General features: G+C 46.6%; 1 protein-coding gene across 1 annotated transcript; it reads right to left on the minus strand.

The window, feature by feature from the left end:
- Nucleotides 1-268: 268 nt before the first annotated feature.
- Nucleotides 269-10,137, minus strand: LOC143264773 (uncharacterized). The gene is made up of 2 exons (XM_076533422.1): nt 6,373-10,137; nt 269-544 (listed from the first exon to the last, which is right to left on the minus strand). Exons 1-2 carry the CDS (start codon nt 10,135-10,137, stop codon nt 269-271), a joined length of 4,041 nt encoding a protein of 1,346 aa, XP_076389537.1.
- Between the last annotated feature and the right edge of the window lie 7,195 nt (nt 10,138-17,332).

Below are 17,332 nucleotides of genomic sequence, written 5' to 3' on the forward strand. Positions count from 1 at the left end.
CACGGTCGGGCCCGTTATCTCGAGCACACATGCCCTAGTGGCCGCCTATAGCGGGTGAACCGTGGGGATATCTAGCGCGCCGAGGTCAATCTTCGTTCTTGCTCGAAGCATGGCTTTATCGTACGTAACGTGGCAGCCGCTAGGCAGCGTCACCATAACGGCCGCCGAGCACGGCGCACGCGGGAAAACAGGCTTCGTCGCCTTTGCGACTGCGCCTACCTTCGGCGCCACATGGGCGCCGCGTGTTGTAGCGGCACTCGACGGCACGCTAGCCGCCGCCGTCGCTTTTGCCGCCGCACGCCGCGCCTTGCGGCCCACGACGGTCGCCCATGATACTGTAGCCTTTGGCTCCTGCGGTGTCGAAGGCGCCAGCGAATGCCGTGCTACCACTGGGGCAGCCCTCAACTCCACCGATCACGGAGCGGCGGAAGTTGGAGTCTTCGTCTTCCCTTTCCTCCCCTTCTTTTCCTTTGCTGCTGGACCCGCAACCGGCACAACAGTCGGAGGCCGCTTCCCTATCCGGACAAGTGGCGTCCGCCCCGGGCTGGTATGCACCGACATTGCCGAAAGAATCCCCACCCTTAGTGCATTAAGGCGCTGGTCCAAAGAAGCGTGATGCGCAGCAGCGGGTCATCTTGCGCCGGTGCACTACTGTAAGGCTCACCAGAAGGCGGGGTTCCCGCACTCAGTAGCTCACACCCCTCCCTCGGCGGCGACGGCGGCGGCGGCGCCACCGGCAACTCGGGGGACGCCGGCGCCGTGTCAGATCCAACATCCGGTTTCTGCACAACAATTGGCGAAGCCTGGCAAGGCATCGCGAGGTCCTTCCGCAATTGCCGAAGGTCCTCCTCCAATTCGGTTACTCTCTTCTGTAGGGACCTATTTTGATCCTCCGGCGCAGCCGTGGCTGCAGTAACCGACCGAGTGGCTAACTCAGTCTCTGCAATTCATGTCTCATGCGCCGCCACCCGCAAGGCACGAACGAACTGGCCATTCAAGTTTTTGCTACTCGCAGCAATTTCATCAATATGTTGCAGCATACGCTACGCGAACGTCGCTGCGGGCATCGCGCGAAACTCCGCAGCCAGTAGAATCTCATCCGGCAGGGGGATGGCTGATTTTGACGGAAGGGGTGCCGGTACATTTGGATCCAGCACCGTCTTCACGCCCTGGAACCTCCGCCACCTGCTCGGCAACTAGAAGATTTCTCTTCGTCGCAGTCAAGTCCATATATTCGCCCGTAGTGGGCGATCGGCCGAATCTCTTTCTCTTCCGAGATTGTCTCGCCGTCTGTGAGGTAGCGGACGCATCGGACTCGGTGCCATCAATGTCTACGTCCAAGCAACCGACCTCAATCGCGTCGTCCCCAACTGCCATTGAGCAGACAGATGACGCCCGCGAAGATGCCGGCTGGTGCCGCTCGCTCTCGTCCCTCCCTCCGGCATAGGAACTACGGATGGAGGCCTAAAATGTGGATCTCCGCCCCCTCTAGTTCCGGCCACTTTCGGTGGCATACTGGTATGTTCTGCGGATGCCAAACTCATCTCCACAGAAGATCCGGAGCGCGTGCGCTCCACAGATTCCCCTGGTAGTCTTTTTTTTTTTTCTTTTTAGGAAGACAGAAATCCAGTAACGGACATCTGGGAAGATAGCCCAGATAGTGTGAGACTCCCGCTTCCGGCGCCCCTAGAAGAGGGACGGTTTCCACGCATACCCACTAAAACTGTCTCCCGCCCCCGCCACAAAGGCGGGGGGTGGCGGCAACCCGCAGGCTTCCTTACCGGATGGGGCATAGTGTACCTGGTCTAGGCCATCGTTCGCAGTTGTGGAAGAAAGACTGCCCTCCCTCCCCCCGCCTCCCACCCCTCGCGTATGTGTTCCATGTGTGGGGAATGGATGCTCTCAACCACAGGGTCTTGGCCCCAGAGGTTGCGTCAAGATCTAGGGGAGGCTCCCAGGCAAAATGCGCTGACCTCCTACTGACCTTGTAACGCCCCCTCGGCACCGCCTCCCGGTGGGCTCGAACATACGGTAAACCGCGACCTCTCCCCACCATTTCCCACCTAGGAATAATTCTATCTTTAGTTCTGCTTTCACCGCTCTTTTTATTTAATCTTATTTCTAATAAAGTCGAGAAAAAGTTTAACCTTCCCCCCACCCCCATGCATACCTTAATACCCTGTCTATTTCGCTGTCATTAATATTACCTCATCCCCACTATTCCTTGCCTTGCCTATATTTATTTAATATTCTATCTCGCTTTCCCTACTTTGTCTATGCCTGTATCTTACGCTGTATTATCTAACTCTAAATGAAGGAGAAATATAAAAGCGTTTGAATATTTATCTATACGCGGTTTCCTGTGCGCATTATTAATACTAATGTCGTCGCTGTTACACCAAATGAAGTAATATAATGAATACGTAAATAAATAAACAACCGAAGGATAAATATGTAATAAGTGACACGTAAAATGTAAATATAAAAGTATAAAATATATGTTATAACATAGTATGTGCGTGTAACGTATTCTACTGTTTTCCTCATCCCCGCCCACTGCACAAATTCGATGATATTCGCTCGCATGATTGCGTTTCCGCCCCGCGCCTAATTTCGACTTCCGCTTCTCGCTTAGGACTCCGCTTATCTCTTTTTCCCCTTTTCGCTACCCGCTTTTCCCCTTTTTGTTCCTACTTCGCCCCAGTCTTTCTCCATAACGCTACATGAGCCCATTGCTCTCGGTATTTATTTCTTTTCTCTCTTCCAACACTTTCCCTCGGTTCTCAATCCGTCCCCTAATGGTGCTGTGACCAGGCTGACGTTCAAGTTCCTCGTTCCAGTACTTTCCGATTAAAAAGTCTGCCCAAGCCTTCGGGTCGCTCATTGCGTTGCCCGCCATAGTTGCTGCTTTCATTTGTTGTCGCCGTTTAGGCGCCAGCCGAATTTCCTTATGTTTCCTCCTTCTTCTCTCCCGCCGATCCCCTCGGTCCCCATTGTCGCCCCCTAATGGTGCCATGACCAGGCTGACGACTGGGTCCCTAGTTGAATCAACAGTTGATCAGAAGGGTGCTTTGCTCAATTGACCTCTCTCCCTCCTCTCCCCCGCTCAGTCGGTCCCCGTTTTGTGCCCCCTAATGGTGCTATGACCAGGCTGACACCGGTTTCCTCCCTTGCGGGTTTGAGTTGTTTGATCGGTCGTGTCTATTTTTGTTTCGCCGCTTCTTCTACTCCTGCTCTTCCTCTTCTCCCTCTCGCTGTCCTTTTGCTTCTTCCCCTCCTCTTGCCGTTTGAAAAGCGCGCCGTGCCTCCGCCGTCTTACTTGTTGCTGCATCCTTTTGCTTCACCCTTTAGGGCCGCTCTCCATGTGTTTGCAGCGTTCCTTCCCTCGCCATGCTGGATATTCTGGATATTCTCAATGCGGCCCCTTTTCTCCACCATCGTTGTGTCTTCGGAGTTTCCAGAGTGCTGGAGCGTTTTCCGCAGTTCTTCCAACACTTTTCCGTCATTTTCCCGCTTTGCACTGTTCCTCTGCACTCGCGCACGTGGTCACGTATATTCCCCTGTACCCGCAACACTCCTAGCACTTCACTGCACTCTCACAACACTTTCCTAACACTACACCGAGTTAGTTGCCTATCTGTTAATTATTTATTATTTATTATTTATTTATTTATTAACCTGCTAATCACTTCACTATTTATAATAATTTATTCGTTAATTATGAACTAATTAATATTATTATTATTATTATTATTATTATTATTATTATTATTATTAATCTCATTCACTTCACTTCATTTATTTATTAATTAATTAATTTATTTATTTCTTCCTTCCTTCACTTCGTTCCGTGTCGTCTCGCCTCTTCCTCTTCTCCTCCTCCCTGTCTTCTTGCTTCAACCAATCCGCTTACCATTTGAAAAACGCGCCATGTCTCCGCCATCTTACTTGTTGCCGCGTACCTCCGCTTCGCCCATAGGCTTCGTCCCTGAAAGCAGCTCTCCATGCGATTGCGGCGATCCTTCCTCCGCCATCTTACTTGTTGCCGCGTGTCTTCGCTTCGCCTTTAGGCTTCGTCCTTAAGGGCCGCTCTCCATGCGCCTGCAGCGACCCTTCCCCGGCCATGGTGGATGTTTGCGAACCGGCCTTTACGCTCTACGCTTTCCCTCGCGCGGAGATGCCCACGTGTTCGTACGATATATCGAAGCATGCTTGACCGACGCCATTATTTATTTACTATCAAGTCATGAAAATACAAAAATAGCCAAAACTAATCACCGCGTGCATTCAGTATGCCTCATTCGCCCTTTTCCGCACTCTAAATCCCTAATGACATTTACATTATAATTAATTAATCTAATTTCTACGACTTTCTCTCGCAACTTCTACATGTCGCACGACCACGTGTTCACGCAAGTCCTTCTTCGAGGGCAACTTTCACCCTTAAATTGCACTATTTTCACTCGCGATATATAAAAATAATCGTATTTAAGTCGCGCACATATTTATTCTATTCCGCGGTCGGTCCGAACACTCGTTTCCTCGCTTTCGATTATTCATGGGTTTGCACCCCATGCTTTCCCTCGCGTCGCGTGGAGGTCGCCATTACCGAAATTTCGTTTTTTATTTATAACTTCACTATTCCACTTCCGATTTGCACAAAATTACACCGCTCACTTCCCCCGCGGTTTCCCCTCACTTTACAACATTATTTACCACACTTTTACCACTTTTTCCCACCAAAACTGGATTTTAACGCGGAGCGACCCCCAAACACGTGCGCTCGCCACGACTGCCCCTAACCTCCCTCTCCTGGTAGTCTCATTAACTCCACAAGACACGTTCGCTCTCGCGAGCAAGACGCGTCCCCCCTATTCCCCGAATTGTTTTTGGTAATGTGTGAATTCTCCATGACTGGTCCCACGAGCGTGGTCGGTACAAAGGTCCACCCGGGAAGAGTCGCCTTACCCGGGTGTTCGGGGAATTTGTTCGATAGAGAAATCTCGAATTCAAATTGTCTGCCCGAAATGAAAATTTGCCGGTCTGCACGAACGAAGCTACTCGTTATTCGTTTGTAAGGGTTGGAAGACTGAAAGAGTGTATTTTAAAGAGAGATTTAAATGTATTTAAAGAATATAAGTTCACAAAAAGTTGACGTTTACTCGCTCGCTTCTATTTACGTACTCGACTCGATAGCGATTACCCCTCCCTTTATACTGGTCTTCCAGGAACTCTCCAGAACTTTGGCGTTACTCGAAATTTCACGATGTCTCGCGGCTGCCCTCCCGCTCCGCGCCACTCTCCCCGAGGCCTACGAGGCGGGAAGTACACAAACGGAAGGGAAGCTCGTCGAGACATCGTTCGTTAAATTTAAAAACAAAACACAAACGTTCTGGGAATTTCTGGAGCGATCCTTGACCGTTTCTTGAACATACCGCCCGCCTTCTTCGTAAAGCGAAGAATCGGCTATAGAAAAAGAAAGTAAAAAAGAAAAACAAAAAAAGAAATCCAATGTCGTGATCGGAAGTGTACAAAGGGGGTAAATCGCATAAGCATAAGAAACTAAATGAACATAGCAAAAATGCAAGAAACTAAAGAAAGAAATATAAAGAAATCTACCGCGAGCTTAGAGTTAAAATATATATACATGAATATATACAGAAAGAGTATATTAAGAGTTGGTGGTAAGGCGTGTCGCTCGCTAAGCCTTTTCTCAGAATTCGGCCGAGCCGAAAGATTGGAATGTGAGAACCACCGACTAGAGGGGATGGGTGTCAACAAGCCCTACCACCATCTCACGCGAACAGTGTTCACGCGGAATTTTCCGAGCTAAGTGGCGTCCGAAGGAGGCACCGGGAGAGGGCAGATTTTGACGATGGGCCGCGTTACGAGACCGTTGGCAGTTCGCACGGTAACGACTCGTGTGTGTCCATCAGTCCCCGGGTGTAATGTTTCGATTCTACCCATTGACCATTTTGCTGGCGGTTGCAGCTCGTCTCGAAGAAGTACAAATCTGCCAATCTCCAAGTTTTCCTTCTGGTGCCGCCACTTAGGGAGTTGTTGGAGCGTGTACAGGTATTCGTTTCTCCACCTACGCCAAAATTGAGAACGCATATTAGAAATTAATCGCCATCGCGTAGTGAGTGACATTAGGGGAGCGGATGGATCGGGCTCTAGTGTTACGCATGTCGGTTCCCCTATAAGAAAGTGTCCTGGTGTAAGTGCAGAGAAATCCGATGGATCTTCGGACAGTGCGTAGAGTGGCCTTGAGTTTAGGCAAGCTTCGATTTGGCAAAGCAGCGTCGACATTTCCTCGAAGGTAAGTTTTGACTCGCCGATTATTCTTCGTAGATGGTATTTGACTGATTTTACGCCTGCTTCCCAGAGACCTCCGAAGTGCGGGGCGTAAGGTGGAATGAAACGCCAAGTAGTGCCGTCCTTTTTTAACGCCAGGGCGGTCTCCTGATAGAAGGTAGAGGCGGCGTTAAACCTTTGCGTCAGTTCCCTGTCGGCGCCGCGGAAGACGGTGGCATTGTCGCTGTAGAGGGTGGCGCAGCGTCCTCGTCGTCCGATGAACCTTTGGAAAGCGGCTAGAAAAGAAACGGAGGTTAAATCGGACACGACTTCTAGATGGACGGCTCTCGTGGTAAGACAAACAAATAAGCAGATATATCCTTTATACGCCTTATGCCCTCGTCCCGACGTCGTGCGTAGCATAATCGGTCCCGCGTAATCTACGCCCGAGATGAGGAATGGTCGGTGGGGCGTGATGCGGTCCAGAGGCAATGAACTCATTAATTGAGAAGCAGGACGACCGCTGAATCGAGCGCAGCGGACACAGTCCCGAATAACCGAGCGTACCAAAGCGCCTCCACGCAGAATCCAGAATTTCCGCAAAAGTAAACTTCTTGTTAATTGTGGTCCTCCATGAAGTGTGCGGTGATGCGCATCCAGAATAAGAAGTATTGCAAGGGGGCAGGATTTTGCCACGATGATGGGATGTTTTTCATCGTAGGAGAGCATTGCGTTGGTTAACCGCCCTCCGACTCGAAGCAACCCTTCCTTGTCGAGAAATGGTCGGAGCGAAGCCAATGGAGAACCCTTGGACAGTTCTCGACCTTGACGGAGTTGTTCGATGTCCTTTTCGAAGTGATTACGTTGAGATATCCGGAGAGCGGCTCGCAGGGCGTGAGCTCGCTCTAGAGTGCGGATGGGACCCTTTTCGCACGGCTTCCTCTGAACTAGTCTTGAAAATCTAAAACAATAGGAGAGAACGTTTAAAAGACGTGTTAGGGAGGAGAAGCGGGAAAAGAGTTCCTCCTGGGTCCTGTTCGAATGCACGTGAACAGTGACCCTCCTCTTTTCCAGGTCGATGGAGTCATCTTCTTCTGGAAGACTAGTTGGCCAGAGGTTGGATGCCTGAGCTAGCCAGGAAGGTCCGTGCCACCAAAGCCTAGAGTCCAGCAGTTCCGAAGGTGAGATACCGCGCGTTGCCAAGTCCGCGGGATTGCTGGACGATTGCACGTGCCTCCACCGATCCGCCGGAATGCGTGTTTGAATGCTAGACACTCGATGCGCCACAAAAGGTTTCCAGAGCGATGCATGTCCTCGTATCCAGCTCAGGGCCACACTGGAATCGGTCCAAGCGGTCAACGTTGCCGGTAAGTCCAGACCGTCCCTTACTTGGGTCATGAGTTTTGACAAAAGTACCGCGCTGCACAGCTCTAGCCTTGGTATTGTCAGGGCTTTGACTGGGGCCACCTTGGTCTTCGCCACCAAAAGCATGGTTGAAATTTCTCCCTTATGCATTACTCGCAGATAGACGGCTGCAGCGTAGGCCCTTTGAGATGCATCGCAGAACCCGTGCAACTCCACCTTCTCGGTGCGATCTCCCAAGTAGCGAGTCCAGCGTGGAATTGAAAGAGCGTCGAGCTGGCTAAGGGAGGTCCTGAAGGAGTGCCAAGTGGTTTGGATAGCTTCAGGTAGGTCTTGGTCCCAATCGATACCGAGTAGCCAGAGATCTTGTAATAATATTTTGGCGTAAATTAACACAGGTGCTGTCCAGCCCAGTGGATCGAAGAAGCTCGCCACCTCCGAGAGGATCGATCTTTTTGAGATTTTATCCGATTGGCTCATTGGACCGGCGACCCGAAGAGAAAAAGTGTCGTCGCGGGGACACCAGATTACACCCAAGGTACTAACTCCTGTTTTCTCATGAAAGCGGTGTGATTCAGTACTGTCCTCTTCCTGGAGCTGCGGTAGATTCGAAGCCCACTTACTTAGTTCGAATCCACCAGCTCTAAAGATAGCTATAACCTGGCGTTTTAATTCGAATGCATTTTCTAAATCATCCGCTCCGGCTAGAATATCATCGACATATGTATGTCGATGTATCGCTTGAGCTCCAAGGGGGAAACGTTCTCCTTCATCCTTGGCCAGTTGTGCCAGCACCCTCAATGCCAAAAAAGGAGCACAGGCGGTCCCATAGGTAACTGTGGTTAGTTTGTAGTCCTGCACTGAAACGCCAGGGTTCGGACGCCATAAAATCCTTTGCCAATTCGCATCTGCCTGGTGCACCTTTATCTGACGAAACATTTTAATAATGTCAGTAGTAAAAGCTATACGAAATAGACGCCAGCGAGTCAGAATGAGCCATAAGTCTGTTTGCATTTTAGGTCCAGTTGCCAAGCAATCATTCAGGGAGTATCCTGAAGCGGTCCGGAACGACGCGTTGAAGACTACCCGAATCTTCGCAGTGGGATCGTGCTTCTTCACAACAGCGTGATGAGGTAAATAGTACGCCGGATGCTGGGGATCCGGTTCCGATGCAACCTGCATATGATTCAAGGTTAGATACTCCTTCATAAAGTTACCATAGCTTTCCTTCAAGCTGTCATTTGACGCAAGCCGACGTTCACAGTTTAACATTAATTTTAGAGCTGTCGACTTGGAAGGTTTGAGTGTGGCAACTGGATCTCGGATGAATGGTAAGCAAACAATATACCGACCGTTTGAATCCCGGGAATGGGTTTCCTGGAAATGCCTCTCGCACCTCTCCTCTTCCTCTGATAGTGGGGTTGGCTCCCTCACCTCCTCCACTTCCCAGAACCGTTGGAGAAGCTTGGTGACGGAGTCCTCCGTCTGAGTGTGAAAGCTACGAGCTGTCCCAGTTACCAAAGAGTTGTCTAAGGAAGTGGTCCCCATTAACACCCAGCCGAAAGGGGTGAGTTTAGCGACAGGCGATCCTTCGGGTCCCACACGAGTTCCCTCCTGGAAAAGGCTCCCGCACACATCGGCTCCAAGGATAAGATCCACACGAGATGGCACTCCAAAGTCTGGGTCTGCCAAAGGAAGGCCTTGAAGGTGAGGCCAAGAAGAACCCTTGACTTGGTGTGTCGGCAACAAAGAAGTGAGCCTCCTTAGCACTAGAGCTCGAACGGACAGCCGGAAGTCTTCGGAGTGACGGGAACGCACGACAAACTTCACTTCACGGGTTGCAACTCCACTTTCCTGTTCCTGGACTCCCGAAATTGCGACCCGTACCGCCTGCCGTGGCAAACGCAGGGCTTGGGCAACCCAGGAGGTCACGAAGGATGAATCCGACCCAGTGTCCAGGAGAGCTCGGACTTCGATCATTTCTCCAGACGGCGCCTCCAACTTAACACGGGCTGTAGCTAACAGTGCAACTGAGCGAGACACCGTTAGGGCAAGAGCGTTTGCAGTTGAAGGACCTTGATCGGAAGATAAGCCAGCGGTGTCACCAGACGTTGATACCTTTTGTACCATCTTTGTTGGAGACGGGCTCGATGTCATTGCATCATGCAGCAGAGTATGGTGTCGTCGACTGCAGGCCAAGCATTTCTGCGAGGAAGGACACTTCTGCTGCTCGTGTCCAATGTTCAGGCAGTTGTAGCAAACACCCAGTTCTTCTGCGCGTCCCTTGCGTTTGGCCGGAGATAATGTTTTAAACTTTGTACAATATCCTAGTCCATGATTGCCAGAACAAGAGGGGCATTTCCGGGAAGCCGTATTTTTCGTTGTGTGGAAAGTCGATGCAGACTTCTTAACGGCGGTACCCCCTTTAATTTTAGACTTGCCGTCGTTGCTGGGAGTAGCCTGAGCAGCAGGGTCTGTCATCTGAGCGGCATCCAAAGCTTGGATGCGGTTTTCCAGAAACCTAGACAGCTCATAGAATGATGGTATCTCCCTGGAATTCACCAAGGAAGTTTCCCAAGCCAGGTGAGTAACTTTGTCCAATTTTTGGGTTAATAGGTAGACGAACCATTCATCCCAGGCTGTGACTGGTTTCTTCAAGGTAGTATATGCTCGAATTGTTTGTCGAAATGTATCAAGCAGTCGTTTTAATTCCGAAGCCGATTGTTGTTTTGCAGGTGGGCAGGCGAGGAGAGCACGATGATGCGAAAATGATAATAAGCGTAAATTTCCGTATCGTATCTCTAAATCCTCCCAAGCTCCACGGTAACCAGCCTCCGTAATGGGGGTATTTTGAATCACTTCCGCCGCACTTCCGGTCAAACTTGACTTCAAATAGAGGAGTTTTTTAACATCCGACAAGTGGGGTACGTCATGTACCAGGCTCTTAAATAAGTCGCGGAAGCTTTCCCACTGTAGGGGGTCACCGGAGAAGGTCGGAAGATCAATTTTTGGCAGCTGTAGCTGCGCTGCAATCTGCTCGACCTCAGAGCGTAGCGAAGGAGTTCGATCCGCGAGCTGCTGCGCTATCATTGCCGACGTGTTTAAATAGGCCTCCTCTATCGTGGTAAAAACATCTTGTTGTACATAAGAACTTGCTGCGGCTTCTTTGCATCGCATCAAAGCTCGATGCCCGGAAAAGAAGGAGCTCCAGTAGCGGTCAAGGAGACCCATTCGCTGCTCCAATACGGCGCGAGTTATTTTATCCTTCCCCAGTTTGCAAAGGTTGCTCCAGAACCGCTGGATCCAGCCGGCGAGTTCTTCCTGTTCACGTAGGAGGTCGGAGAATGAGGCGGTGTTCGGCATGATGAGATTTTTTTTTTTTTTGAAGTTCTCATTTAAGTATAATTTTTAAAAAATTTCAGATGCAGCTGTTGAAACCACCGATAGTTGTCACCGAATTTGGATCGACTTCTAGAAGTATCAGCTGTCGCAAGTTTATAAACACTGACTGGTCGGCCGACACCGAAACGACAACAAGTGACGTCACAGCACGAGTACGAAAGAGAAAAGAAGCGAGGCAACGCGAGCGAATTGAGTTTAGCAGAACCGAAGAAGCGGAAAACACACTCCACTTTTCGAAAAGGCACTCACTAGTTCTCCAGCACAACACTAGTCACTTCCACTCAAGGCACGAAGGAACGGGTTCGTTTCTCGCATCCGGCTCGAAGGACCAAATGTTCGGGGAATTTGTTCGATAGAGAAATCTCGAATTCAAATTGTCTGCCCGAAATGAAAATTTGCCGGTCTGCACGAACGAAGCTACTCGTTATTCGTTTGTAAGGGTTGGAAGACTGAAAGAGTGTATTTTAAAGAGAGATTTAAATGTATTTAAAGAATATAAGTTCACAAAAAGACTGTTGACGTTTACTCGCTCGCTTCTATTTACGTACTCGACTCGATAGCGATTACCCCTCCCTTTATACTGGTCTTCCAGGAACTCTCCAGAACTTTGGCGTTACTCGAAATTTCACGATGTCTCGCGGCTGCCCTCCCGCTCCGCGCCACTCTCCCCGAGGCCTACGAGGCGGGAAGTACACAAACGGAAAGGAAGCTCGTCGAGACATCGTTCGTCAAATTTAAAAACAAAACACAAACGTTCTGGGAATTTCTGGAGCGATCCTTGACCGTTTCTTGAACACCGGGCAAGCCTGCTTACTCGGAGGGGAGTGGGAGGTCGGCAAGTACCCCGGAGGGACCATTCGAGACTGCACCTGTTTAATGTCCAGCCATGCACCCATCGGCACAGTTTTCCTGCACACCTTAGGTTTTGACGTCCCTCCGTCCCGAACATTGCCCCCTTTTCGATCCTCGGTCCGAGCCTTACCGGCATGGGAGGCCCTGCCAGGGTCCGAAAACCCCGCCGGCATCGCCTCCCACATCCTCACACTTACTTCAGGGACGACAGGAGCACCCTTTTAGTCGCCTCCTATAACAGGCAGGGGATATCATGGCCGTATTCCGCCCCGCGGCCACACAGCGGATTTTTTTATAGAGGTTTACTCCTCGCGGACCGGCCGTTTAAGGCAAGCCCCCCCGTTCCTGCGAAACATGACCACAGACTTACGGTATGATGAAAGCTCAGGACCTCGGGACCGCTAATCCCGTGCTGGAGGTGCCATACAGACTACCGAAAGGCATAGAGTGCCCCTATCCCAGCGGACTCCCAGTGGAGGTGGGAGATCCGACTTGTGCCACCCTGGCACCATTTGTCCACCACTCCTGCATGATGCAATTCCATCGAATTTTTCTCCAACAAGGATGGCACAAAGGGCTTCAACGTGTGCAGACACCTGAGGCCCATGGCCAGACCACACTGCTGTGGGCCCTAAAACTAGTATGTGGTCGTTGTCCGAGCAAACCGCTATCAGTAAGGAACGTCTGGTAGAGTTTCGGCTCGTTTCCGAAAGTAAGCGTGACGGGACGTCGTGCATAGACCTGGTGCCCGAGACGCGTCCCGAATACCACGCACCGTCTACCCTAAAAAGGCTGCGACAGGAGCTGTGTAGGTAACAGATGCTATCGTGTTCAAACCCCTGCGTGGTAGAGGAGGACGAAAGTCCTTGACGGTTATCTATCATACGTTTCGATTGGAAGTCCGATGTTCGGGCACGAGTGTTACAGAATAAAGTTAAAACAAATTAACAAGCAGCGACAAAAAACATAACCCTCAAAGAAGAACGTTGGATGTCAGACAGGGACGCACAGTACTTATAGAGAAGGATATACGAGGACGCAGATATTCACGAAAACTAGGATATCGAGACATAAACACATGGAACGAGGAGTTTTTGTGGTGGTATTGCTGTATTGCTAAAGCAATATGCACCCAGGAGACGTAAAAATACGAGACACAAACATTTGAGCGATGTTCACACGAGACACAAGTACATGCAACACAAGATACGAATATCTGATGATGTTTCGTGATCACCTTTTCCGACGAGTTTTCTCGAGTCGGTTGATCGATTCTCGGATCGCTAATTCTATCCAAGCGAGGATACGGCGCACAGGATGTTTAGGCATTGTCACGTGAAGTTGTTAAAATAAAATAAAAGATATAAATTTAAACGTTCACAAAATGATTTATTAAACACTTCACACGCACGCTCACCCCGGGACAATGGACAATTATAACGATAATACAAACTGGTTGAAATACTCGGAAAAGCGGTTGAAATTTAGGTTGAAAATTGCTAAGACGTTTGCTTTCGCTAAAGGTTTACAAGGATCTGAATTTTAAAATCGGAACGGTAATCGTCTGAACCTTCGATCCGATCGATGGCGTTGCGATAGGACTAATCCCGTGCGGAAGGGATTAGCGCCTGTACGCAGCGGCGTAATATGGCTCAGAAGTGCCTAGATCTATTATTATTATTTTTATTTCGGAACAATTTTGATCAAATTTCGCACACGTAAACTATGAGTTCAAAGAGAACAAACGAATTTGAATTTTTAATTTTTCTCATGCAAAATATATTACTGTGGTTAGAGTTATGCATATATTATAATATGTATAAACCTACTACTATTTTTTAATAATTTAGGTGATCATTTCAAAATAAAAATTACCGTTTTCGAAAACGTAGTACGCTGCGCAATGAACAGATACAATCCTCCAATTGCATAATCTAAATTAATCATAAAATCGTTATACTTTATGTATGGACGTACAATTCACGGGTTTAGGTACCCCGTGCGCTGAATACTGCTACCAGCATGGGCCCATAACATGGAATACATAGGATATCTGTTACGCACACAATAAAAAATTACGGAAAATTTCGAACGCGTGACTCTACAGCGTTTTACGGCGATAGAGTGGATTGGTTGTTACTGAATTGTGGATACTGATTAATTTAAAAATAAAAATTTAATGTTCAAACACTTAAACTAAAAATACAAGATTGTTTGTGTAATGTAGAATGTTTTCAGATTCGTGAATACAAAAAGTAAACTGTTGAAATTGTAAAGTATGTAAAAATGTTTCTAAGAACGATCGTGAAATCTGTGTAAGATTGTTCTTGGCTGCTTGATTTTTTGAGAGTGTTCCTTCAGGATTTGTTCCTAAGAAGGAAAACTAGGAAACTGGGGTGGTTGTCCTGATTGGTGCTTGTGTGTACCAACAGTAATACTTAAAAATGGATATCACCCTAACACGTGCGCCCTTAGCGTGATCCGTGCGTAGTACGACGTGCCTTTTAGAGATGGAAAAAAGAAAGTGGACGTAAGGCAGAATTTCCTTTGGGTTGTCAACAAGGGGGACCTGACTAATGTCTCCGAGCTCCTGTCCTAGGACCCGCAGGAAATTCACATTTCCCTAACACGTTCACGCCGCACAGTGGGCCAGAACGGCGAATTAGCTGTTCATTTGTCAAAAATTCGATTTTCCTAGATCGATATGAAACGAACATATATTGCTTACTAAATACCTGTCGAATTCAAAACTGATGAAAGTAATGAAATTCATTAAAAGTTGTAGTCATAACAAGCATTCAAAGATCAGACTTTTATGAATGCTATTTTTCACCGAAAAATTTACTCTTTTTCATATTGATGCCCTGACAAAAGTATTAAACATTTTTGCAAAATTTTTGTTTCTTTAATAAACAGCATATGTTTATATTGAGAATACACATGCCATGACAAATTATTAGCTGTAGTTTATTTACAAAATAATTCTCAATGGACTAAAGATTATTTTCATAGTTGTTCATCTTTAGCAAGGGATATCTTTAAAAGTTCAAAGATATATATATATATATATATACAGGGTGTCCCGCAATTAGTGTAGGACCCGAAAAGGGGTGGTAGGTGGGGCGATTCTGAACAACTTTTTCCTTTGCCAAAATATTGGTTGAGGCTCCATTTTCGAGTTATTAGCAAAAAACACTGACCAATGAGAGCGTGCATAGACCGGGCGCGCGAAAGCATGAGCGACAGCTTCGAATATGACGGCTGATCGTCGTCGTGAACAAACGTATCGATACCGTCGGTATAACGTCGGTATATCGTCGGTATAACAGGAAGCTATTAGGTGAAAGTTAAATTGAATAATGAATTAAGAAGTTAAGAATAATATTAAGTTCTTCGTAATTCGTGAATGGGAGATAAACCAATTAGTTGTTGTTTACCCAGACCAAGTATCTTGTATTTATTTTAAGTCTTCAAAAAGGAAAAAGAATAAATTCACGAAAATTTATTCTGTCGATTATTCTAATGAAGCAAATGAATAAATTCACGTTTCAAAACGAATGAGTACGAAATGGGATAAAACTGGAATAAAATATCTAATGCAGTACCTCATTGAAGTGAAATAAATCAATTGCTGCGTACGTATAATTTTAAAAATACGGAAACAACTTAAATAAAACTTACCCATTGATTCATAAAAAGCTAGCTTCCATAAAAAATATTTGTGTCACCGGGTAGATCCACCGATCAGAGCATCAACAGCTGATATCCTGGCAGGGTCAATGAACTCTCAATTTATTTCACTGTCTCTTTCTAATAATTGCACAACATAAGCACGACCGGTAAACGGACCGAATGAAAACGCGTAAACGATTATTCATAGATATGTATCTTTAACGATACGCTATATTCCCATTATAAAGTATCCGAATTGAGGAATCGAAATTATATTACATATTTTATTAGAAGACATTGTTAGACTGGCCACGGATCACGGTTTCGTTCTCGATCGCGAGGCATATGTCGCGAACGGTTGCCATGCAACGATGATCTGTTGAACGACTGCGGCGTCGATCGACAGTCATCGTTTATTGTCGAAAGATACGTGTTGAAATAAAATGTATCGTTGTTTTTAATAAAAAATTCTGTTCTTTTGCTTTCAAGATAATATAGTTTAAATTATTTATGAATATTTGTTTATGTGTTTTCATTCGTCGTATTTATGTGTTGATCTCACAGTGAAAATTAGTGAAAAATGACAGAAAAAAGTGATAATAAAAACTAATAATGAAGGGTGACAGTGATAGGTAACAGTGAAGTTTCTTGAGAGTTTTTTCAGAGTTTCTATTATTTATGAGAACAGTAGGGATCGGTGGATTGGCCTAGTGACAGAGATGCATTTTCATCGTGATTATTTGCGGTTCAATGGGTGAGTTACATTTAAATTTATTAATTATTCAATTCAAATTTTTATTTGTTGAATAGAAAAGTTATTTAATTTTTTAAAAATGAGAATTTGTTCTTTTTCATCATCACAATATCGAACGAAAATAATTTTCCATATTTTATCCGTTATTTCTTTGCCATAACGAATAAACGTATCAAATAAATTCGATTTACTTTGATTACGTGAGTAGAGACTAATTTTGTTATTTCTTATTCATGAATGAATGATAATTCAACAATAATCAAGATTTTTTTATTCATTATTCAATGTAACTTTCATTTAACAGCTTTCTATTATACCGACGTTATTCCGACGTTATACCGACGTTATACCGACAGTATCGATACATTTGTTCACGACGACGATCGGCCGTCATATTCGAAGCTTTTGCTCACGCTTTCGCGCACCCGGTCTATGCGCGCTCTCATTGGTCAGTGTTTTTTTGCTAATAACTCGAAAATGGAGCCTCAACCAATATTTTGGCAAAGGAAAAAGTTGTTCAGAATCGCCCCACCTACCACCCCTTTTCGGGTCCTACACTAATTGCGGGACACCCTGTATATATATATATATATATATATATATATTTATATATTATCGTTGTATTAATTATCTTATAATTTTGATTTAGAGTAGGTAATAGCTTCCATAAAAATAATTGAATATTAAGTTGAATCATTAAAACAAGATTATGTATTATTTTATTTTATTTTTCTAATAAATAGTTTTGTATAAGAAATTTCCGTTACGCTATGATGTGCCTACGTGCCGCGATACTCGCCCGAAATCCTTGAGATCAGCGCTTGTTTCGACGGAGATGTTGAGTCATCCGGACCAGAACGCTCAGCGCTGAGCTAGATAACGTGGGATTGGTTTTTGGGTGCAAGAAAAGTGCAAATAGACAATTAACAAAGTTTATTTTATAAGCTAGATTCACGACAGACTTCATACACTCACGATTACACGACAAAACTTGAC

This window comes from Megachile rotundata, chromosome 7 (assembly GCF_050947335.1).
Source record: "Megachile rotundata isolate GNS110a chromosome 7, iyMegRotu1, whole genome shotgun sequence".
In the NCBI taxonomy this organism is placed as follows: Eukaryota; Metazoa; Arthropoda; class Insecta; order Hymenoptera; family Megachilidae; genus Megachile; species Megachile rotundata.